Source organism: Antedon mediterranea, chromosome 9 (assembly GCF_964355755.1).
Source record: "Antedon mediterranea chromosome 9, ecAntMedi1.1, whole genome shotgun sequence".
NCBI lineage: Eukaryota > Metazoa > Echinodermata > Crinoidea > Comatulida > Antedonidae > Antedon > Antedon mediterranea.
In genome coordinates this window covers 23,289,849-23,302,701 of record NC_092678.1, presented here as the reverse complement: position 1 = coordinate 23,302,701, position 12,853 = coordinate 23,289,849, and the positions used below count along the sequence as shown (strand labels likewise).

Below are 12,853 nucleotides of genomic sequence, written 5' to 3'. Positions count from 1 at the left end.
GATTTATCAAATTTAAACACAGACTTGTGGCTTAGTGGCTATGATGCTTGGCTACCAAATAGGGTCCTGGGTTCAAGTCCTGTCATGTCATGATTTGTTCTAATGACAAATTACAACTCCTCTCCCAAAGACTTATAATAAGACTTTTTTTTATGTAGAGCATCTTATATATATGTTTGTTTTGTGAACTGGATTGACACCTTTAAGGAGGATAGTGAATGAATTCGCTTATGGTTATCCTTGGCAATTTGCCTAAATATATTAAAACAAAACAAAATTTGCTTTATACATTTATTTTGAATGACTCTTTCTGCAGCTAAGACAACCATAGTTGCGGGTGTACAAGAGACGAGAGTAAACAAACCAGAGCAAGCCACGTTACAGTGCTCGGCTACGAAAGATGCCAGAGCGGAGATTGTTTGGTCGTGGACCGCAAATGGCATGGTTGCAAATGACGCAGGCCATGACAGGTTCCGTTACAATGGAGACCGAAGTGTGTTGGATGTTTTGAAAACCAAGGTTTCAGACACTGGAGAGTACTGCTGTATCGCATCAACCACGTATGACTTGGCTAAGTCTTGTGGTACACTCACTGTACAAGGTAACATTACATTAGGTTTTATAGCAGGCCTATCTATATATAATTTCTTATTTCCCTGTTAGGAATAAAGCCTAGTACTCCACACTGTCTTGGCTGCAGTCACTGACTCTGTCTACACTATCAAACGAGTTTGACAAAAAGGTGTGATGTGCCCAAATATAGCAGTGATATGCTTAAATATGGTAGTGATATGACATCATCATGATCATATATGGGCACATCACACTTTTTTTGTCACATAAAGTTTGATGGTGTAGACAGAGCTTTAGACTAAGTTGTTCCTTTATTTTGCCACAATTCTTCTTTACTTTTCTCTTGGTCTTTCCACTCTCCTCTTCCCTTCAGGTGCCTATGTCAATGACAGGTCTATTTCTGCCAAAGTGGGGATTTTAAATTTTTCCTTCAGGATTGATCACTTTTCCTATACGTCAACTGGAAACACAAAAACACTTCCAGAAACTGAATTTTCTTTTTTGTATAACCATACATTTTTGAGTTTTTTTAAATTGGTTTGCATTGATTTGTATGCAAACAGTCATTTTCATATACATTTGCATAATACAAATTTGCTGTACAGTATTATAAAACACATTTTGTTCTTTTAATGTTAATCTAGATGTTCCATCTGCACCATATGATGTGGAAGCTAGTAAAAGAGGAGATGCTGCCACCAGAATATCGTGGAAACGTTCAAATTCTAAAAATTCAAACATCACTGAATACATCATTGAGTATAACACCACTCAAGAGGGCGTCGGATGGCGAGAAATTAAACGAGTAGACAGCACGTTAACGTCAACTGAATTGGATTTACTACCCGGTGGATTAACATTCTTTTTTCGCGTATCGGCTATCAACGGGGTCGGCAGGTCTGCTTACGGTGAGAGTAGTAACAGTATTACAACACCTGCTAGCTCACCTACCGTTTTTCCGGGTAACATAGTCGGACAAAGCGACGATGAAACTACTATGGTGATTTCATGGGACGTAAGTACAATTGCTATTTTTTTATTGAAGCACATTTTCAAAGAATATCAATTAATGTATATAAATATGGTATTAATATTACATATTTACATTGTTTTATGTTTTAATGTATGCTTTGAGTGCTGGTGTGGCACGCCTTATGGCGACAGTGGTCCTTTGATCTCTTTTGCCACTCCTTGGCACACTCAAAGTTTATGTATTGTTTTAATGTTGCTAAAATTAATAAAATAAAATAAAATAAAATAAATGTCCTGAATACAGGTAATTCATTGACAAGACAATCATAGAGCACAAGATGCTCTACATAAAACAATATCTTATAAGCCTCTTCTACACTATCGAACTTTATGCAACAACAAAATGTTATATGCCCATATATGGACATGATGATGTTATATCACTACCATATTTGGGCATATCACTACCATATTTGGGTACATCGCACTTTTTTGTCACATAAAGTTTTATAGTGTAGAAAAGACTTTACAAGTCTGTCTCCACTATCAAACTTTATGTGACAAACAAATATTATTTGCCCATATATGGACATGATGATGTCATATCACTACCATATTTGGGCATACCACTATTCTTGTAACAAGTCTTCTAGGATTAGGATGGAGGTCCAGTGTATACCCCATTGTACTGGCCTGTCTCATGGTAGGCACTGTACTGTCACTGCCATGAGGTACACACCTAATTGGTGACAGTGGCTTAGGCTGCTTTTGTGCTTTCCTGGCGACTATGATTTTATATTTTCTTTTGCGTTGTGTTTGTTTAATTTGTATTATATTTTGTAAAATGTATCTTATGCCTGAATAAATAATAATAATAATAAATGATATAAAACAAATTTAAAATTATAAATGAAAAAATATCCTTACAGCCAATGGATGTTACACAATACGGCGGAGAAGGATTCATGTACAGAGTTGAGTACAGAAACGAGACTGCTGACGGCTGGACTACAAGAATGGTAAACCCAGAAAAAAATTCACTAACCATTGCTGACACAAAAACCTACGAGAAGTTTGAGATTAGAGTGACCGCTACGAATGACGAGGGCGATGGACCACCATCAGACATTGTCACTGGTTACTCTGGTGAAGGAAGTATGTGTTTAGTAGTTGTCACTCGTTTTGATTTTACAATCTCTTTGTACAATAATTTCTCTCATTCAACTTCTGACAAGCAATTTGATACTAAGTGATGCTTACCTTAAGTGATACTCTTTTTTTCTTAGGACCAACGGTTGCTCCAGGTAATGTAGAAGTTAATGTGACCTCACCAACGTCAGCTTCAGTAAGCTTTGACCCTGTTACACCAGAATCTTTACAAGGAAAATTTAAATATTATAGGGTAGGTATTTATTTTTTCTTGCATCTCAAAAAGTTGACTTATAATTTTAAATATTTTCTATAATAAATGATGTTTTTTTTTTTGAATAGGTATATTACACTGAAACAATAGCCCAAGTATCTGCTTTCAAATCCGTTGAATGCATGACCTCACCCTGCGAGGTCAACGACCTTAAACCGTCGACGGATTACGAGCTTCACGTTGTTGTCGCTAACAGTAAACAAGAAGGACCACGAAGCCCAACTAATAGATTCAGTACCCCTGAAGCACGTAAGTAGTCTAATAGTGGAACTGTAGCTGGGTGCTTGCCTTTTAATTTCAGGGTACATGGTTCAACTCCTAGTATTGGGTTTAGTACCATTTGTTTATAAGTAGTTGAGATATTGTTTGTGTAATAGCTGTCGTCAGCAAGATTATTTCCATTTTTTTGAACAAAAGGAATTTTGTATTGTGTTTAAGTTATGATTTTATTATTAAAATAATACAATTCATTACATTAATTAATGATTACTTTTTTATTTAAATTTTACAACCGTAGCTCCTGGACAGCCCTTGGATTTTGAGATAGTGATGTTATCAAAGAAGATGAAACTGTTTTGGTCACCGGCAAATAAAGGAGGAGAAGCAGATGAATATAGGGTCAAAGTTAGTTCAGGTAAGAGACCTTATCAACAATATTCTACTGCAGTAACTACAATTTGTTTACTCTTTACTATTTATGAAATTATTTATCAAGTTTTCTTCAGAGTATCATACATAAACTTGATTGCAGTGACTGTCTCATAAACTTATACATTGAAAAAAACTAAAATCATGCGTTATTTCAGTAAAAAAAAATGTAGGCTAAAATGTAGAGATTCCAAATATAAGCTGCCTTTCATGCCTCTAGTATAAAATATCTTGTAGTTATGCACTAAATGTTACTACAGATAGAGATATTTATTTATTTATTTATTTATAGTATTATTTTATTATCCAATATAATGGAAATTGCATTACTAATTATTACTGATACTAATGGTGAAGATGTTAGAACACGTGGTCATTCTTTAAATTAAAATTTAAGTTCTCACGCACAAATTGGATAAGGAACTCATTTGGTCGAAAAGCTATTATATTATGGAATTCGTTATCGGAGGATGTAGTAGCTTCAAGATCAACCAATCAATTTAAGTCCGGTCTTGAACGGGCATGGTCCAACCACTTTCTTAAATTTGCGCCATATTCAAGAGTTGATGTAATTATCAAGAGGGGCTTATAGGCATAGCCTAGCCTCGACTCCGGACCCAGCATTGCTGAGCTCCGGAAACAAGTAAACAAGTAAACAAGTAAAGTAATTGTTTTTCTTTCATAGTTGTTGACCAAAATGTAGAGAACGTGAGCGATTATACTTATCCACCTGAAACAAAGGATTGTATTATTGAAGGCCTAACGCCAGAGACTACATATCGAGTGTCCATCGAAGGAAAGAACACGGCTGGATACGGCGAGCAAGACTTAATCGAGAAACAAACGCGCAAATCTGGAGGTAATATATTTACTTTGGTTAATGAAATAGGGTTAATTTTTAGGGGTTTTTTTTGTCAAAGACTGCTAATATCAAATTTTTAAATGTCCTAATAGGTGGGTAGCTGGACACTATGTGTTCTAATGTTTAAATTTGATATTGCCATCAGTACAATATTTATTCTAGCGCCCTCTATATTATCTTGTCTGTCTCCAGTACAGAACTAATAACATACAAAATCAGCTTTGTTTCGTGCTAAATTTGCATATTCCCATTTAAAAATTTAAAAGTTATGCTAAAATTAGTTATACCCAGTATTTTGGGGTGATAGCTGTAATGTTTGTCATTTATTTCATAATTTGCCTATAGGCATAATGAAATATTTCAATGGTATGCAGATTATCTCACCCCATAACAAAATGGAATAACCTTACAGCAAGCAGTCAATTAATACTATATAGACCCATCTGTGTTTGACTGTACACTCAATTATATTTCTGTATCGTACTCATATTTGTGTTAGATTTGAAATACCATCGTTTAATAACATTGTAAGTAAGAATTTAATATATTTATTTACTAGTTAAATTTGTTTTCGTTTATTTGATCATATTTTGTACAATGTTTAAAACAATACCAATTTGTTTACATTTATTTATTCGCAGTTTAAAACTACACATTCATAAATATTTTACAAGGACAAATTTGTTTTATTTATTTCTTTTTTTAGAGAACTTTTATTTCACTAGCCTACTAAGAAAATAGATAGAGCGGTTGAGTAGATTGATATAGTTTTCTGTATCAAGCCTTGATACAGTCTAAAGTATCAAGCCTTGATATGGTTTACAGTATCAAACCTTGCAATTTAGGCAATATGATTATCAATTTAATAATATATTCTTTTATATTAAGCTCATATTATTATACTTTTAATATATTCATTTCAATTATCTCATTTTTGTTTTTCTTCTATCATGTCACAAAGTACTTAATATTTACACTTAGAAGTGTGACAAGTTCTTTAAGTTCAACTTGTTTTCAATTACATCATTAAGCTATGTGCAGTCTTGAGTCTGTATGAACATAAGATAGAAGAGAATTTACTCTTTGTATCAAGCAAGATTCCTAAAGTTGTAAACTTGATCTGAAGTTGAGGGATCTTCTCATATTCATCACAAACAAAAACAATTTGGCGACTGTTATGCAATCTAAATGTGTATAAAAACCCTAACAATTATGTCAAGAATCTAGCAGTGATCGTGTTGCACCAGCGTTCCATAGATAACTTGACCTTGTTATTTTGAGTAACACCACTCCCAGGTGCTGTGTGCCTCTCTCATGCGCTGTGAACCTCTCCCAGGCGCTGTGAGCCTCTCCCAGGCTCTGTGAGCCTCTCCCAGGCTATGTGGCTTTCCCAGATGCTGTGAGCCTCTCTCTTGTCAGACTGAGAGACTGCGATCTTAGACCCCTTGTTAAACCCAAACGATGAGACTCCTGTCTGAAGTTGTGATCATCTTCAGAATACTTAAAATTATACAGAAGCTAGTGCCCCTATCAGAAAGGTTAGGCCCTCTCACATTACAGAAACCACGGTGAATAAGAAGACTGCTGAAGCCTCCAGCAGAGAGGACAGTCCGCTATGGCGTTGATTGCAATTCATTATTACCTGTACATATCCCTGTCAATTCCTCCACTGTTGTTGATTGTATGATGTTCCACTATGCTGCTTATTTTGTCTTATATTTAGTGATTAAATATCTTAATAGCTGATATAATCATTAGAAGGTTCCATTATATATAAAATATATGTTACCTGTATGCTTCTTTGGTTGTTTGGGAATGACCAATAAATTAATAATAATATTGTTATTACAGTTCCATTGAAACCAACTGGCGTTGTGTCAAAGCCTGGTAAGGACGAGGCAGAAATAACTTGGCCAGAGGACAAGACTGGCCCTGCTATTGAGAAATATATTGTACAGATTAGAAAGAAAGGTAAGTAACACTCTTTATTATTTTAATAATTTTTTGCATGGTTAATAAAGGTAACAGGAAATACAGTAGAACTCCTTACAAGGACACCTTTGGGGCCTAAAAAAGTTCTCCCTTAATAGGGGTTGACTATAGTGTTAAATTGTATACTTTCTCATGTTCGTTTTACAGGAAAGTAGTGTCTGTTTAATAGAAGTGTCTCCTTACTAGTGGTGTCCCAATGCACTGGTTTTAATATAAACATAAAGTTATAATACTTCTAAAAGATAATCTAACTTTAAACCTTGTCTACACTATCAAACTAGTTTGATGTGCCAAAATATGATAGTGATATGCCCAAATACGGTAGTGATATGACATCATCATGTCCATATATGGGCACATCATATGTTTTTGTCACATAAAGTTTGATAGTGTAGACAAGGCTTTATAGTTGAAAAATTGTCACATTATTTTAATCTTTAATGTCACTACCACAATATATTCAACTGCACAAACTATTAAACTTCACACACTATTCAACACCACAGCATTATTTGTAAACATGCCCAATAACATGTTTAATATCAAAAATATATTTTTATTTAAAGTAAGGATAATATATCATGATTTAGTTCTGATGATGATTTGTATCATTATCACCTGTCTCTGTGCATCATCATTTAATTTATGCGTTTTAACGAATCGTGCAGCGTTGAAAATAAACTGGGGTGATGATATTCTCTATGCTATATCTGATGATAATCCACACTAAATGTATATGTAACATACACATACTACTATAATATCTAAAATTGTAATACTGTTACGGCTGGTTTAATGTAGTGACACATCAATGAAAATGTGTTATACGAAAAATACTTGAATAAAAATTGAATAAAAATAAGCAAAACCCTATAGGCAGATTTGCATTTTTTTTCCTCTTATGTCATAAATGCAAATCAATTATAATTATGACAATATTCAATTAGCTATATAGTATTAATACCTGTTAAATGAAATTCTATTATACTAACTGATTGTAGTTGCTCTGGTCCAACCTAAACTACTGTAAACAAAACATTTTTGCTGATGTGGCGTTCAAAAATGCTACATAAAGTATGTTTCTACAAAAATTTTTGTAGGGGTTCTTTTTAAAAATATTTTTTTTTATACTTTTTAACTTTTTAATGTTGTAAATTTTGATGTTTGAAAGCTTGTACCAATTTTATATGTAAATCTGTCGCAATTCAGTTTTATTTTATATATACTGCAAAGAGAAATATTGAATAAAAGCAGAATGAATGAAAACAATTCATAAATGATTTTATTTGAGTTCTTTCGATACTATACAGGAACAAACAAAGATAAGAAAAAAAAAAATGCAAAATGTGTATGGTACCAGCAGGGATAGCCCTCCCCAAATATAGGGGGGGGGGGGGGGGTCCCTGACGTTAAGTCCCCTAAAAAAATAACTATGTTTCCTCGACTTCCTTTTCAATAACAACAAAAAAAGCCCAATCATTTGTATTGTACCAGCAGGGATAACCCTCTAAATCTCCAAATATAGGGGGGTCCCTGACGTTAAGTCCCCTATAAAAAGTAACTACCGGTACGTTTTCTTGTCTTCCTTTTCAAATTAAAATGATCATAAATTGTACATACAGTACCTACATATTTTATACTGTATCCTTCTATTGTTGCTTAATTGTAGAGGCCTGACGTAAATATTAATAATTTGGTGTTAAGCTTTTAACTCACAATAACATATGGTACTTATACATTTTTTATAAATGAAGAAAAGCATATTCATAATTATCATATGTGAAATATTAAAACAACAACAAAAAACATGTTAAACAATTGTACTGTGATCTGAACAGATAATTTTGATTTATGGATTAAAATAAAATTGATTGATTTTATTATTTAGTGATCGATTGATCTGAAATGTTAAAAACCCAAAAAAATATTATTGTTAAAAAATTTAATTTAATAATTTACATATACTACAATATTTATATTATTAATAATCTATTATTTACTGTATATATATTATTACAATATTGTTTGGTTTCATATAGGTTAGTAAATTAGTTTAAATTATTAATTAATTCTTTAATATTGTAAAGCCGATTGTACAAATTATTTTATTTATGTTAAATCCAGTTTAAGTTGATCTTGCATACATTAGTGCATTTGAATTATTAATTCAAATATTTAAAATGTGTTACTTTTGACCTTCTGACCTTCAAATCAACCTAAATTATTTTCCCTGGGGTGCATAACAATCTCTCTATTGGTGTTACCTGCCATGGCGTGCTACATCACACAAGCTAATTTGTTCATTCGGGCCGTCTAATTGGTGAGTTTGAATTAGCGATGACAATCTGTCTTGGTACCACACAGTCAGTTTCAAATTAGTAAAACATTTTCAACTAATTCATCATGATAATAATGTGAGTTGTGTTTATTACATTCAAGAAAATATATTTATTCATATAAAATAAAAATATTAATACCAAAAAATAACAAATTCAGAACCGTATTAAAAATCTAGATTATTATGCCATCAATTAATCAAAATCAATTTATTCCATAAAACTAAGGATAATAATAAATATACACAAATATGTCACCAAAAAGTTAGGAAACGGGAACTCAAAATAAGCAGCTAAGACCCTAAAAAAAACCAATAAGATAATACTTAAAAGTTTCATAATATTTTTCTGTCCATTTTCGTACTGGCAGCTTTAACATCCATGTGCTCGTTGTTGATAGCCTTAACACCTGGACTTATGCTAATTTGCATATTGTCTGTCTACAATAACACATGTTTGGCGCTGATTTTTTCCCCTTAAGTTTAACACATACACGTAGTATAAATTAATAATAATTGACATGCGGATCAGAAAAAAATGCATCATATGTGTATTTTGTGTAATTTGTAAAAGGTAACCTGTAAAACAAACATTCATTTATTTATCTATGGAAAATTATTTTCATTTATTTTCATTTGCATATAAAAATACATAGAAATTATGTTTGCTCTGAGATATACAAAAAACATATAAAAAAAAACAATTACAATTCAAGGTGTCACATCACTCTCGTACGGTATACTGACAAGCATTCAGTGACCAAATGGCAGCTAGATAAAAACTATTGCGAAACATATTTTTACGAGAAATGATGGGTCGGTAACATCTACCACCACCTTAAATATATTATACAGTAACAAACAGTACTGTAGGATGGTTGTTTCATAGAATCTAATATATAGTACTTAAAGAGTTCATTAGTGTTTAGCCTTGAGTGTTTAATAATACTATATTTCAGACATAGTATTGATAAAAAACATAGACAACAATAGCAAGACCATGTGTATCCTGACTAGATATTAATTAATTCTCGCCGTTATTGGCTGGTAAAATTGATTATTACTATTGTGTTTATGGAGATACTGTAACGGGTTTCATTGATTTTATCAAGTTGAAGTAAAATTAATCGGTTTATTTCAAAGTGATAGTTCAGTTGGTTAGGTTTGGTGAATGCAGCTACAAGATGATTATTGCGTTCTTGTATATATGTGTGAATGAAGTTTAGGATCGAAAAATAGGGTTCGTCTTACATTTTTAGTTTTTTGAATTAAAAATTAATCTGGTGGTATATCTAAGCTCTTTAAATGTTGCCTACTGTAGGTGAACACATGTATCTGGGGGTAAAATAACTGTCTACACTAGTATTAAACTTAAAATGTGATGTGCCCATGAACATGATGATGTCATATCACTACTATATTTGGGTATATCACTACCATATTTGGGCACATCTCGCTGTTTTTGTTTTAGTTTGATAGTGTAGACATAGCTTAATTCCTGTCCAGACCCTCCAATCGCCTAGATAAACCCATATCTGGTTCTATAGGTAATTAACTGTAGTTCCTTCTAGACCATCCAGTTAAAACTTTTTTTATGTTTGTAACTTTTTTAGTTTTAATGTACTGTACCAATCGTTTTTTACTGTAATTATGAATTTTTAAATATTTTTGAAATGAATAAAATAAAAAATATTGTTCAGGGACCAACTTTTAGTTGCCTTTACACATAGTTTGCAAGGAAATTCACCTAATATTCTAACTTTTGAGTTATACACTCCAGAGAGAGTTACAACATTTAATGAAGCACATGTTGGTATACCAAGATAAGACTAAGAAATGGGATAAATATAATTAATTGGTTACCAGTATTTCCTACATTTCTTGGCCATGTGATCGTAATCTTTTTGAAGACACAGGAAGTTAATGCTACTACACATATAAATTAATTTCACTCAGGATACGAATAATTATTTATTTATGTGCAAGTTATAAATAGATTTAAAATACACCCTCGCCGTGATTTTCACAAAGAGAGTCATTCACAACCAACAAAATTGATTTATTCGTGAAATTTAATGACTTTTGCATTGAGTATAAAAGCTTTATTCAAATTGGTTAAATCCTTCTATTGTAGTAAGTTAATATTGTGTTGTGTGTAAACCCATTTATTTATGTACTATTCCTGGGGGTTGTTTGTGTTTTGCTTTGATGCTTATCGTCTAGTACAAGTACTCTACCAGTAGGTTCTGTGAGTATATATTGGAAGATATTGTGTTGTGTGTAAACCCATTTATTTATGCGCTATTCCTGGGGGTTGTTTGTGTTTTGCTTTGATGCTTATCGTCTAGTACAAGTACTCTACCAGTAGGTTCTGTGAGTATATATTGGAAGATATTGTGTTGTGTGTAAACCCATTTATTTATGCGCTATTCCTGGGGGTTGTTTGTGTTTTGCTTTGATGCTTATCGTCTAGTACAAGTACTCTACCAGTAGGTTCTGTGAGTATATATTGGAAGATATTGTGTTGTGTGTAAACCCATTTATTTATGCGCTATTCCTGGGGGTTGTTTGTGTTTTACTGCTTTGATGCTTATCGTCTAGTACAAGTACTCTACCAGTAGGTTCTGTGAGTATATATATTGGAAGATTTTGTGTTGTGTGTAAACCCATTTATTTATGTACTATTCCTGGGGGTTGTTTGTGTTTTGCTTTGATGCTTATCGTCTAGTACAAGTATTCTACCAGTAGGTTCTGTGAGTATATATTGGAAGATTTTGTAAGGTTCAGGCCTAGCCCAAAGTAAACCAACATAGGCTAGCCAATTTAACGTCCTTTGTAGGTTAGTGATAATTAGTTGACTATATACCAATGATGTAATAGCGTGAAATATTCTAAACATGTATTACTCAGCCTATATACATGTCTTGACTTATTAAGCAAGCCAGTAATTCTTATTCTTGTCTAAGATTGAAATATAGGTTAAACATTTGTTACAATGATAATAATAACTCTCTGCTTTGTCTTGAGAGAGCACAGTTGTGAGGTTAGATTGAAACCTGTTTCAAGATAAACCATTTGACAAACAAATAGATATGAGCTGCAGGATATAGGAATCATATCGTATTCATGTTGAATAACTGTTTAAAGGCACAGTACCTTGTAGCTACTAAAATTGAGGTGTCACCCTAATATTATATTTGTATTAATCGCATAACATGATGCATATGATAGAGCTGTATAGAATTACCGGTACCCTAGATATACTAATGAATATTTAGTTGGTATAAACAAAGGTAGCTTAATGAGCGGCAGACATGACCAATATTGTCATCATTTTTAGCACTCAAATTTAAAGTTGTTAATATTAACCTCAACTTGAACAATGTTACAGTTAGAATTCAGGCAACCATGTTTTGAAAGTACAAACAGATTATTATATTGGAAAATACCTTGGGGGATTTTTTTTTATCGGTCTTGACTCTTAGCAAGAGTAAATTTTAATTTAAAAAAATATTACTTTAAAATCATAATATCATTCTCAAAAAATTTCCTCTGGTTTCAAATGGATATTAAATAAATAAATGTTAACTTTTTAGTTAAACCAGTTGACCAGCTGAAACGTAGCAAGTAAGTACTTCAACTGGTTTAACTAAAAAGTTAACATTTATTTATTTAACATAATATCATATATAGTACGCAGTACACTAATAACAATGATTAAAAGTTTAACAATTTGATTTTTAAATAAAAACTCAAGCTATCCTACATAAATCATAAATTCACATAGTACAGTATTATTAACATCACTGCTTTCTAACCTTTGACCTTATGACTAATTTTAAGTTCCAGTACATTTAAATGTCATTTACTGTACATTGTATGTGTAAAATAACTGGTTAAATGCATTTAATGGTTGTGCTGTATATAGATGCTTCAGCGTTCATACTGATGGTACTCGTAAATTTTGATTGAATGTTGATAACAAAATTAATCCACGTGGCATAATCCGTCGATTTCGACTTCATTAGCGAGTGTAGTATATGAAAAC

General features: G+C 32.4%; 1 protein-coding gene across 13 annotated transcripts in view; it reads left to right on the top strand.

Annotated features, from left to right (window-relative positions):
• LOC140059085 (neuronal cell adhesion molecule-like) overlaps positions 1–12,853 on the top strand; it is a 77,774-nt gene that overhangs the window by 50,778 nt on the left and 14,143 nt on the right. For all 13 annotated transcript variants that reach the window (XR_011847107.1, XM_072104918.1, XM_072104914.1 and 10 more), the window contains 8 exons: positions 317–601; positions 1,218–1,588; positions 2,475–2,700; positions 2,832–2,947; positions 3,037–3,217; positions 3,486–3,602; positions 4,302–4,475; positions 6,330–6,449. Coding sequence is in view for 12 of the 13 variants with exons in the window: in XM_072104918.1 (XP_071961019.1) it covers positions 317–601; positions 1,218–1,588; positions 2,475–2,700; positions 2,832–2,947; positions 3,037–3,217; positions 3,486–3,602; positions 4,302–4,475; positions 6,330–6,449 (1,590 nt within the window). In the remaining variant the exon portion in view is untranslated. The remainder of the gene's footprint in view (positions 1–316; positions 602–1,217; positions 1,589–2,474; positions 2,701–2,831; positions 2,948–3,036; positions 3,218–3,485; positions 3,603–4,301; positions 4,476–6,329; positions 6,450–12,853) is intronic.